The 12,111-nt window shown below is 45.5% G+C and overlaps 1 protein-coding gene across 4 annotated transcripts in view; it reads left to right on the top strand.

The window, feature by feature from the left end:
• LOC127574270 (collagen alpha-1(XV) chain-like) overlaps positions 1-12,111 on the top strand; it is a 226,190-nt gene that overhangs the window by 132,871 nt on the left and 81,208 nt on the right. For all 4 annotated transcript variants that reach the window (XM_052023136.1, XM_052023134.1, XM_052023133.1 and 1 more), the window contains 4 exons: positions 2,929-2,991; positions 4,542-4,622; positions 6,562-6,624; positions 8,559-8,708. In XM_052023136.1, coding sequence (XP_051879096.1) covers positions 2,929-2,991; positions 4,542-4,622; positions 6,562-6,624; positions 8,559-8,708 — 357 coding nt within the window. The remainder of the gene's footprint in view (positions 1-2,928; positions 2,992-4,541; positions 4,623-6,561; positions 6,625-8,558; positions 8,709-12,111) is intronic.

Below are 12,111 nucleotides of genomic sequence, written 5' to 3'. Positions count from 1 at the left end.
TAGAGTCAAAAACCTCACATCCGCCAGCCTTTGTGTGAACTTGCAGGTCTACTTCCCCCGGTGTGAGCCAAAATGCCAAACCTTTAGGCCTTTGCTCATTTCACTGGGTATCCTCGACGTTTCCCCTTCAGTTCCTGTGAGCCATTGGGCACGGCGGTGGTTTGAAGAGTCACAGTTCATGTCTGGGTTCAGCGTGCGGTGACTTCCTTGTTCTTCGGTGACCACGCGTGCAACATGTAAGGGTATTGGGTGCTCCGGTTTCCTCCCACGTTCCAAAGACGTACGGGTTAGGAAGCTGCGAGCGTGCTATGTTGGCACCGGAAGTGTGGCGACACTTGCGGGCTGCCCCCCAGAACACTCTACACAAAAGATGCATTTCACTGTGCGTTTCAATGTACATGTGACTAATAAAGATAAAGATATTTTTTGTCAGGAACCATAGGTTTAAACTTGCAGACAGCAAAAATCGTGACATTTCTCATTTACTTCCCAGTAGAAAAAGGATTATGGCCAAAACAGTGATGTTGCTTTCTGGATTTCTGTTGAACTGTGGTTCCTAAAGGACTGATGTTTGTATTTCTCCCAATTTTGTAAAAAGAAAGAAATAATTATTGTGGAGCGTTTTTTGTATTATTGATCATAGTGAGTATTTTCTGTGAACCCATCACCGAAAGAAGGGACGGCGGATGGGGAGAGTCCAGGAGATACAGGATGACCAAGATATTTGGGTTCTTCAGCACTGTTAAGACTATCCACAGCCCACACAGTCAAGGGCCCACCCCCGAAGAACAGAAGAGAGCTCATTGAGGATAGGGAGGCAGTCAGCATTCGCCAGAAGAACTCCTCAACCAAACACTCTGTCCTTGAAGTGAGTGGCCTTGACTTCCAACCTGCTCCACACTCACCACCAGCCTGAACCGACAAGAAGGCAAAAGGACCATATCTCAACTGAAAAATCACAAGGCCGTGGGAGCAGACAATATCCTGCTGGAATTCTAAAACTGGGCAGTGAGTGAACTCAATCACAAATTCACGACTTCACCTCCCACATCTGGAGAGAGCCAGGTGACCTCAGAGACACCATAACTGTGACCAAAATGGAAAGAGACAAATCTGAGTCAGTGACTATTAAGGGTTGTCCATGCTGCCTCCCAGTGGCTGAGCTGCTCCCAGAATTGCTGTGCAAATTCTGTCCAGCTAAGGCACATCGGACATGATCTTCACTATGTGACAACTCCAAAGGAAATTCGGGGAACAGCATCAACCATTGCACGTGGCCTTTCTGACTTTCTATGAGTCTTTGACTCTGTCAGCCAAGAGAGATAGTAGAGAATCCTTCTCAAATATGCTTGGCCCCCAGAAATGCCTCGCCATCCTACATTTGCTGCACGATGTCATGCAAGCCCTGATTACAGCCAATTGATCCACCACTGACCCAGTCCCAGTGCAGGATTATGTAAGGCTCTGCCTTTGTTCCATCTCCCTTAACCTTCCTCACCACGAGGCTGCATCTCATTTCCAACAAGCATTCTGCTGGGTTGCCTCTAATTCTTCGAGCAAGTGGGAAATAGTTCAGCCTACATCATCGTCACCCGAGAATCAAGTTCACCCCAACTTCATTGCTCAAGTTTCCACATGCACATGTTTGGATGATGAGTTCCAAGTCTTCATTGACTTGTTCACTGAAGACTATAAGAAAATTGGCCTTATTCTAAACACCTGCAAACCAAAGACCTTCTACCCCTGTTCTGCAACACTATTGGTATTGGTTTATTATTGTCACCTGTACCGAGGTACAGTGAAAAACTTGTCTTGCATACCAATCGTACAGATCAATTCATTACACAGTGCGGTTACATTGAGTTAGTACAGAGTGCTTTGAGGTAGTACAGGTAAAAACAATAACAGTACAGAGTAGTGTCACAGCTACAGAGAAAGTACTTTGCAGTACCCTCTGACAATAAAGATTCAAGGTGAGACTGATAGCTGTAGAGCATTTTCCATATCTTTCAACAAAGGAAGACGTTGGTTAATTTTATCATCATCTCCTTCAATGCACCATAAAAGCCTTTGGCTATCTGAGGAATAGGAAAAAATCAATATCTCAAACCCAATCTTAAAAACTTTTGAGAGAGGACCCTCTACAGCAGGAACCTCAAAGCACTGGAGAGATATCACCAATGCTATCTCCGCAGATCCACTGGCAGGGTAATGTCAGTGTCCTTATGTTGGCCAACACCCCCAGGCCCTACTTAATTGCCACCATGAAGAGGCCACTTCATTCCCACGGCCAGCATCAGACTCCCAAAACAGACATTCTTGTTCGAATACTGTCCCAGGACAATATTACCAGGTAGATAAAAGGGAACAACACAGGGATATTCTCAAAGTCCCTTTAAGCAATTGGAACCTTCCCACCAACTCATGGGAATTCCTGGCTCATAATCACCCAAGGTGAAGAGTTCCAGAGCTGGCATTGTGGACCTCAAGTTCATTTTTCAGAACATATGGAAACCGAGCAAAGTCACTGGGAGTTGCACACCATCTACCTTCCTACCCACATCCGCCACCTCAGATGCCTCCTGTCTCACATGGCGCCCACACTGTGACCTCAGTAGTGGAATCGAAGCAAATCTTATTGATCTTGAGGGAAATTAAGAGGGCGATAGGGGAATGACACTTCATAGATTGGGCTACAGTGGGCCGAAATGAACTTGATGGGTCAAATGACTTCTTTCTTTGCCGAAATGATTCTATAATTCCTTGATCTCAAGGGGCTGCTTAAGAAGCAGGAGTGCTTTGGATTCTGATAGTCAGTAATTGAGTGAGGTCCTTTTTTTTACTGCCTCGTGAGTTTTAGTAAGGTACAGTGAATAAATAGTCATGCATTTTCTTTAAATAATTTTTTTTTTCTCAATTTTAATTCAGGGTAAACAAGGATCTCAGGGACTTAAAGGAGCAAAGGGTGATCTGGGCCTCAAAGGAGAGAAGGTAAGTCGTGCAGTTCTCTGCTCAGGCCCCTCCTTTTGCTCACCTCAAGCTTTGCCGAACGGTTAGGCAGCAGGCTCAGGGCTAAAACGGTTGTTGCCACATCGAGCAACAACAAACTGACACTTTGGTGGAGGTCAACAGATCTCTAACCATAAATGTTTCGGCATCACGTAACTATGTAAAGCTCAAATACAACTGCATTGCAAGGAAAATGAACTGACATCTCCCTCATCAATAACTTCAGTTTTAATGAGGTTTTTTTCTCTTACCCACTGGTCTTTAGTTATTATTTTCAATAATTATCACTCTTGTTACATATATTTGTTATTCCAGCAAACTAAACTTTGATCTTTATGCCTTCGTTCCCCTTCTATTTTCAAAGCATTTTCCCGGTTTGAGAGAGTCACCAATTAAAAAGAAATGACTTACTCAAATGCTTTCCATTTGCAGAGGCATCTGCAAAGGCCAGGACACCATAATGCTCCAGTTTAATGTTCTGTGAGCAGCTTACATATGAAGTACTTAACAAAAGAAACATTTTGTTATATTTCTGCTTCAGTTAGAAGGTTCTTCAAATAAGCCACACCATGTATGGAAACTGAAGTAAACATACAAAGGATGCGAATTCACCATTGAGACAAAAACGTTCTTTAATCCTAATTAAGACCATAAGACAAAGGAGCAGAAGTCGGCCATTCAGCCCATCGAGTCTGCTCCGCCATTCTATCATGAGCTGATCCATTCTCCCATTTAGCCCCACTCCCCGCCTTCTCACCATAACCTTTGATGCCCTGGCTGCTCAGATACCTATCAATCTCTGCCTTAAATATGCCCAATGACTTTGCCTCCACAGCCGCCCGTGGCAACACATTCCACAGATTCACCACTCTCTGGCTAAAGAAATTTCTCCGCATCTCTGTTCTGAATGGGCGCCCTTCAATCCTGAAGTTGTGCCCTCTTGTACTCGGCTCCCCTACCATGGGAAACAACTTTGCCACATCTACTCTGTCTGGGCCTTTTAACATTCGAAATGTTTCTATGAGGTCCCCCCTCATTCTTCTGAACTCCAAGGAGTACAGCCCAAGAGCCGTCAAATGTTCCTCATATGTTAACCATCTCATTCCTGGAATCATTCTAGTGAATCTTCTCCGAACCCTCTCCAACATCAGCACATCCTTTCTTAAATAAGGAGCCCAAAACTGCACACAGTACTCCAAGTGAGGTCTTACCAATGCCTTATAGAGCCTCAACATCACATGCCTGCTCTTATATTCTGTTCCTCTAGAAATGAATGCCAACATTGCATTTGCCCTCTTCACCACCGCAATTAAATGCAGTTACATTCAGAGAGGCTGGTGTCTAATCACGCAGATGCACGGGGAATGTTTTATGTGCGCAAGTAAACGCAGTGGGAATTCCGGCTGGGAAGGTTTGCTGCCGGGAGTGAACTGGAGGCCAGATCGGCCTGCAGTTGTGTCTGCACTGCTTTGCTTTCCCAGTGGTTGCTGTGCATCGAGCTGTGGCTGATCACAATCTTCCTCTCCCTTCAGGGCGACCCAGGAATCATAGGTCCACCTGGTCTTCCTGGTCTTCCTGGTCTTCCTGGCCCACCCGGTCCCCAGACAAGACTCGTGAGTAAACCTCAGCACCCATCTAATGAGCAGTTTGTAACCAAGTCAGCCGCTGTTGTTTGCTTTTCTCAGGCTACCAGTTATCATCAGTGGTGCGTGGAATCCGCAGCATGCCTCCACTGTTCAGGAAAGGATCAGCTGAAGCTCCAGTTCCGGGTCTCAGCATCCACACTGGGACATTGAGGGTGGGGGGGGGTTTTGGGAGAGAGGGTCGGTGTGTGACAGGAGTCCCGATGATTGGGGAGAACCTGATAATTGGGGAGAACAAGAAGGGAAGTGTGAAAGGGTTAAGAAATCAGATGCTTTGGTGAGATGCACCCCTGGACTGGAGACAGGGCTTTAAGGAGATAGCTTGCTGGTGAAGTTCTGATGGCCAGTTATCGAGGCTGATCCTGGAGTAGCCTTGGCACAGGAGAACCAGAGTTTGATGATGTTGGGTCGTTATTGGAGGGCAAAGCAGGTTTTGTGCCACTGGGGCTCAGAAGCTGACCCCATGGGGCATCAGCAGCTCGAAGGAGCGAGGTGGGAGAGAGGGAAGGCATCACTGGGGAAACGAGGCCCTCAGCTGGGGCGGGGAGAGAGCTGCTGCTCACACCCACAGATCAGAAGCTCCGACACACAGGCAGTCCCCAGGAAGGTGGGTTGTACATCAGCCGGGGCGGAGGGTGGGACTGCACCGAGGAGGGAATCAGGGAAATGGTTGAAGATGATCTCACCTGTAATGGCAGCACAGAGCGGGAAATCGTGAGAATGGGTCAGAAAGTTCACTTGGAGCAAGAGGTTCGGAGAAGTCAATCAAACCAAAGGCTTAAGTTGAGCAGCAAATCAAAATGTTTCAGGATAAGGTGTCGCACGTTGTGGCAGATTGAGAGAGGATACCTCAGCAAGAAGCCGTGAGGCAGGGGTTCAGGAGGAACGGAAGAATTTAAAGGGGAGACGGGAGGGTTGGAGGTGCTCTGAGGAGGATGAGGGGAGATGCTGAGGATGGAGTTGATGATAAATGAATAAATGGAAAATATTTTCCGGAACAAGGATATGTCACTGTGGTTCACTGTGTCACCAACTTCAGTCAGGGTTAGAACATAGAACATAGAACACTACAGCACGGATCAGGCCCTTCGGCCCACAATGTTGTGCCAACATTTTATCCTGCTCTAAGATGCATCTAACCCTTCCCTCCCACATAGCCCTCCATTTCTCTATCATTCATGTGTCACTAGCCAGTAGGTGTAACCCAGTATGTGTTAGACTAACACTACTCCAGTTAGTTACTGGGTACAGGTAACTGAAGTCAGAGCAGCACAGAACTAACATCAGTAAGGAGCAAGAAGTCAGGATCAGGATGTCACTGAATTCATTGGAACGCAGGCCATCAGGAGTACTGTCGGGGCAGTAAACCAACAACACCAGCTGGGGACGGGCTATCACTTACACTGGTTGGCAGAAAGGAGGAGTCACCAACTCCAATCAGGGCAGGGAGACGCTAAATGACTGAGGATGTGGGGTGTCACTGATTCTGTCAGCGGTCGGAGACCGCCAACACCCGTCAGAGGGAGTGAGTCACAAGTACCAGTGATGGACAGGATGTTACAATGTCCAGCAGGGACAGTGTGTCAGTAACACCAGCAGGGAGCAGTGTGTCAGTAACTCCAGCAGGGACACTGTGTCAGTAACACCAGCAGGGAGCAGTGTGTCAGTAGCACCAGCAGGGACAGTGTGTCGGTAACTCCAGCAGGGAAGGAGGGAGTCACTCACTCCTAGCTCAGGTGGAACCTTCTGTCTGTGATCTCTGGTGTCAGGTGTGAAACAGCTCTCGGGAAAGCCTCCATTTTGTACTGGTATGTCAATCTCAATGGATTAAATTGTGGTAAAACTGGAAACATTGTTTGTGCCCTGATGCAGTCTATTGGCCTTATTTTTGAGTATTCTTCCAATACAGGATATCATCCCTGCAGAAGGCTCCGGACTGGATGACAGTGACATCGACAGTGAGAAAATTCAGGTGAGTGCTCTGTTCTGAGAGTGCGGAGGTTATAGGTCCAAGGTCAGCAGCCACGGCTGAGAATGGGGTCCTGTTACTCACCTCTCTCTCTCTGACCCAGACTGGATCCCAGCTGATCTCTCTGCCCCCTTGGTACTATTTCAGTAGTTTGAGGCACAGAAAGATCCCAGACATCCCGGAATGCTGGATGAACAGTTTTACGAACATCCGCAGACAACTCTTGGGAAACGGGAATGTTAAGAAAGGAGATCTGCTGGTCTGGGATCCCTGCGATGACCCCTTTGAATTTCTGGATCCTGGCAGTGCTACAGAGGATAATCCCGGGGACTGAAGAGCAAAATTTGGAAGCAGAATGCAGCATTAATGGCATTGGCCTACTTTTCCCAGTATTTAACAGCAGTTGGGCTTGACACCTGCTGGTCCAAGTGAGTGGGAGTTAATGGAAGCCAGTGAAATATCTTGGTCCCATTTGAACAACTGTGCGCCAAACATGCCGTCAGGTCCACTCCGCAAATCATAGACAGCTTTTGGCTTCATGTTCTTGCATTAAAGTATAAATATTCTCTGTTCTTAAAACTAATGGTAAAGGTCATGTTTTTCCAAAATGCCTTCTCAACATCATAAAAGTGGAAAAGCTAACCGTCAGTGTGATATTAGTTCACTGACTTACACAGTCTTTCAGAAGTAAACTTTATTCATTAATAAATATTCAAAAGTTCATTGCATTGGTAGTTTACAACTTCTCATATTGAATTTCTGAAGTTTCAAATACAGTGCAGAGGACAGAAAGTTTAATTGAATGCATACAAATACAGAGGTCATGGGTTTAGAGGAAAACTACTTTTAATAGACAATCTCTTTAGTTCAAAATGACTCCATGACAACTGGCATTGTCTCTTGTAGGTATTCTCTGTGAGGTGTTTATAGTTTTAAAAAAAACTGCAATACTCACAGAGTAATGACTTGCTTTGAGAAGAGAATCTCCACAGAAAGATTGGAGACAGGGTCCCTTGAGCACTTAATGCATGCATTGCACAGCAGGAAATTCACCCAGAGCACACTCAGGTGATCAAATGCTCCCACACTGTTGAACTGAATGTCCTCCTGCCAAAGCCTCTTGCCACGGATGTAAAGAAAACCTCTAATGACGATAAACATAATAATTCAGTGAGTAAATTCAATAATATTACTGTAAAATACGTATTTCTTTCTTTTTATAATCCATAATAATTTTTTATAGAAATTAGATTAGTTCTGGATTCTTTCATCTCCTTTCCTTTTCCAGAACTTTATAATAATGTCCATTTATTTTGTTAAATGCAATCTCTTTGAGGCTTATTTCTATAGAAGGTATGATGCCATAATCCAATGAGGTGATTGGAAAATCACTGGAGCACTGTAATCTCTAAAGCTACCAGCTGTAGCACCTTATCTCAACCTGCTTTCCTTCTCTGGTTGGAGATGTCACTGGCAAGGCCAGCATTTATTGCCCAACCCTGGTCACCCCTGGAAATGCCATGGTTACAGAGCAGGGTGCAAGCCACATCCAAGTGGAGTTACAAGATGGTCATGTTAGTGTGCGACTTGTGTGATATGCAGACCAAACCGTGGAAGAGTAATGGGCCTCCTAGAGGTTAATGAACCAGCTGGACTGTGCATTCACAACACCAGCCTTTTATTTCCAGACTTCCTTTGAATCTTTAATCGAGTTCTCAAAGCTTGGCTTGCATGGACTTGGGGGGGTGGAATATTGGGAATATTGTTCTCACACAGAGCTGGGATGGATGCCTCTACGTCAAATCACTCTGTGATCCGAGGAAAACAGGATTTGACCTCATTCTCTGGGATTGTTCAGTGAGGGGTTCTGGTTTCCTAGTGTGGTGACCATTGCAATTCTGGACTACAAGTGCAACAGTCCATGTCTCTGTTTGCAGTGCCTTCCAGGACCACCGGGTCTTCCAGGTTTGCCGGGACCACCGGGTATCCCAGCTCCATCCGCAGGAGAGAACCCAAACCTCGTTGGTGCCCCGGGGCCACGTGGTCCTCCCGGTTACCCCGGACAAGATGGAGGGTTGGGTGAGCCAGTAAGTAGACACCATCCTTATCCTTCTCTTACTTGTTATTTGTCTTTTGTGATACTGCCTTTATTTCTATCCTATTGATTGCTCTGACTTTAACATCTTACAGGTGTTTGATGAGAAAACGAGCGGCTCTGGTGAGGTATTCATCTGGCTCGTTCAGATCCATTCCCTTCTTAGATCTTCCCGTAGAAACCAGCCAGGGAGGCAGCGATTATTTAACACTAAAAAAAAATCAGCCTGTTCAGTTTGTCACATCTTTGCCTCCTATGCTTAGCTGCACTGTTGTGATATTGCGCTCCACCAGGCAAATGTTCTGCATTAATCTGGAACAATGCTATGTAATACAAGGCAGCCAAATGCCTTGTGGGAGGATACACTTCTTTGTACTGAGAAGCTGTACATTGTGCTCTTCTTGGTAGATGAAATGTAGCATGCATACTTATACTCTCCTTAAAGACTCTTGAGTGGAAACCTTGCTCTACTTCTCAGGCAGGCCTGTGGGTAAGTGTTTATGAACGAGGAAAGTGTTTCTGCTGGCACTTTGGTCAAAGCCATAGTCTTTGAGGGTGATTTTTTGAAGAAAAGTACTTTGGCCCCCACTCCCAAACCCGGTCAGTACTTTCCTTCACCTTTAACTTGGCTCTAACCTGAAGTCACATTTATCCACATCAGTTGTGTCTCAGCAGTTTCATTCACCCAGATAAACTTTTCCTTCTTGTGGTTTTGTTCAGGCTCATGTTAACCCTCACTAATAACCTCTCCCACCCCTCTGTCCCCTTTATTCTGCTATCTCCTACAGTCATTTCAGTTTCTGGCTATCTTCCATCACTTGGCCAATTGACACCAGGAATACTTCGGGCACTCACCAACTTCCCTTAGAAGATAGAACATACAACATTACAGCACAGTACAGGCCCTTCAGCCCACAATGTTGTGCCGACATTTTACCCTGCTCTAAGATCTATCTAACCCTTCCCTCCCACATAGCCCCCTATTTTTCTATCATTCGTGTGTCTATCTAAGAGTCTCTTAAATGTCCCTAGTGTATCTGGCCCCACAACCTCTGCCGGCAGTGCATTCCACACATCCACCACTCTCTGTGTAAAAAAAGCTTACCCCTGACATCCCCCTTATACCTTCCTCCAATGACCTTAAAATTATGTCCCCTCATGTTAGCCATTGTCACCCTGGGAAAATGTCTCTGACTGTCCACGCGATCTATGCCTCTTATCATCTTGTACACCTCTATCAAGTGACCTCTCATCCTCCTTCTCTCCAAAGAGAAAAGCCCTAGCTCACTCAACCTATAGCTCACTCAACCTATCCTCATAAGACGTTCTTTCCAATCCAGGCAATATCCTGGTAAATCTCCTCTGCACCCTCTCTAAAGCTTCCACATCTTTTCTATAATGAGGCGACCAGAACTGAACACAAACCACCCTTCTGTGATTCTATCTTCCTCCACCCATTTCTGGATTGTTGTACCTCCTTTTCTGCGGGCAAAGCAGTGAACATCTCCCTCCTTCCAGTTTGCAGAGATTTGCCAGTTCCAAAAGGCTAGATTTTTGACAGAGTCGAATCGAATTTATTAGGACGACTATATTTGGGAAGGCAAATCTCTTGCAGTTAGCAAAGAAACCTACATGCAAAAAAAAATTGTACAGAGAGGCAATTAAAGATGAGTGTTGGACCAGGCTTCTAAAAATTATGGAAGCTTTTGAATAGTCTTGAGTAATCTTAGCCAAGGTTGAAAGACTTGAGGATCTGCAAGATAGAAGCACCAAACCACCTAAAGGTGCAGGCAGAGCTCTTCAGGAGAGGAAGGAGCAACTCAGGACCCCACCCTACACTTGGTCCCTGCTGGAGTAGAGGTGGTGTTTTATTTTCAGCTGGTTCTGTGGTTAGCTCAGGACCCCACCCTACACTTGGTCCCTGCTGGAGTAGAGGTGGTGTTTTATTTTCAGCTGGTTCTGTGGTTAGCTCAGGACCCCACCCTACACTTGGTCCCTGCTGGAGTAGAGGTGGTGTTTTATTTTCAGCTGGTTCTGTGGTTAGCTCTGAGTCTTGCATGACCCATGCTCAGTGAAGGCAGTTTCCTCTCATTGGTCCCAGGAAGATATGCCAGGCTCTGTACAAACACCCTATTGCCCTGTGCAGCAAATTATACAGTGCTCATTTCATTGCAGCTGAAAGCTTGTGATTGGATGCTCCAGATGAAGTATCTATTTTCCAAGTTAATCAGGTGTTCACATATCCTAGAGTGTGAAAATGGCAGCTCCCTTGGAATAGTCTCTCCCTAGTTGGACCACTTTTTCCCTTACCTGACGGTACGCAGGCATCAGTAAGTAACACCAAACACCTCCTGAAGAGGTTGACTTGCTTGGTGTCCCTTCATGCCCCTGGATCCCCGAGCATGTGAGATAGGGAGGTTCACATTGGAAACTCTGCTAATATTTGCATGGTTGTCAGACACAAAAGCAAATATTTTCCACCAAGCAAAAGAGCAATCCTGAGGATAGTCGACTGGAAACCACAAAGTGAATAGAGCTCCAGCAGAGTGGGAATTGTTCCCATTTCCCTGCTCTTCCAGGGTAACAGGGACTGTTGCAAGAAGCTTTCTGGTGTTCCAAAGTTTACAAGACTTCGTTACTTCACAGGCAAAGAACAAACCTAACATGTCCCAGTCCTAATCCCAGCACATCCTGTCTGCTCTGGAACTGAATACCTTCAACACTACATGAGATTGGTACCCACTGGTGGCCAATTATTTCACTTTATTAGAAATTCCAACGAGTGTGGGTGGAGAACAGTGTGGGCTATATCCAGTGGCGTTGTAAGTGAACCCCTGCAGCTTTTTGAGTAAACACATGATTATAGTTAGCCCTGGTATTGGAAGAGGATTTAAATTGGAGCATTCGATGCTTATATGCTTTTCTCCCTACGTGCCCCTCCACAATTTGATAAGAAAATCTGGCTTTAATTCTCATGTGTTGGGACTTTAAGTGAGACGTGCTGCTTCTGCTATGCAAAGGCTGCCCTGGCACTGTGCACAAAATGAAGCACCTTCTGTACAATTATTAACAGGAGGGAAGATTGACTCAAATAATCAGAGGATTATGCAAGCGTTTGGCATAATCTGCTTTTGGCTTGCATGGTGATATAAACAGCTTGATCAGTGAAATTTGTCTTTTTTGTATATCAAAAAAAAAGCAATACCAAATACTAACTCTTCACAGTCATTGCCGCCTCACATTCACTTGTTTGGAGGACACTGCTGACAATCAACATCTTCTACAAACTGGTTGCATACAGCTTGTTGTTACGAAGCCTCTACAAAACAGAGGAAGTTCTTTTAAAGAAAGTTCTTTTTGCGAATGGCGGTAGTTAGGTGGTAACCAAGACCAGT

The sequence above is a fragment of the Pristis pectinata genome, chromosome 9 (assembly GCF_009764475.1).
Source record: "Pristis pectinata isolate sPriPec2 chromosome 9, sPriPec2.1.pri, whole genome shotgun sequence".
Lineage (NCBI taxonomy): Eukaryota > Metazoa > Chordata > Chondrichthyes > Rhinopristiformes > Pristidae > Pristis > Pristis pectinata.
This window is presented reverse-complemented; position numbering and strand designations above follow the sequence as displayed.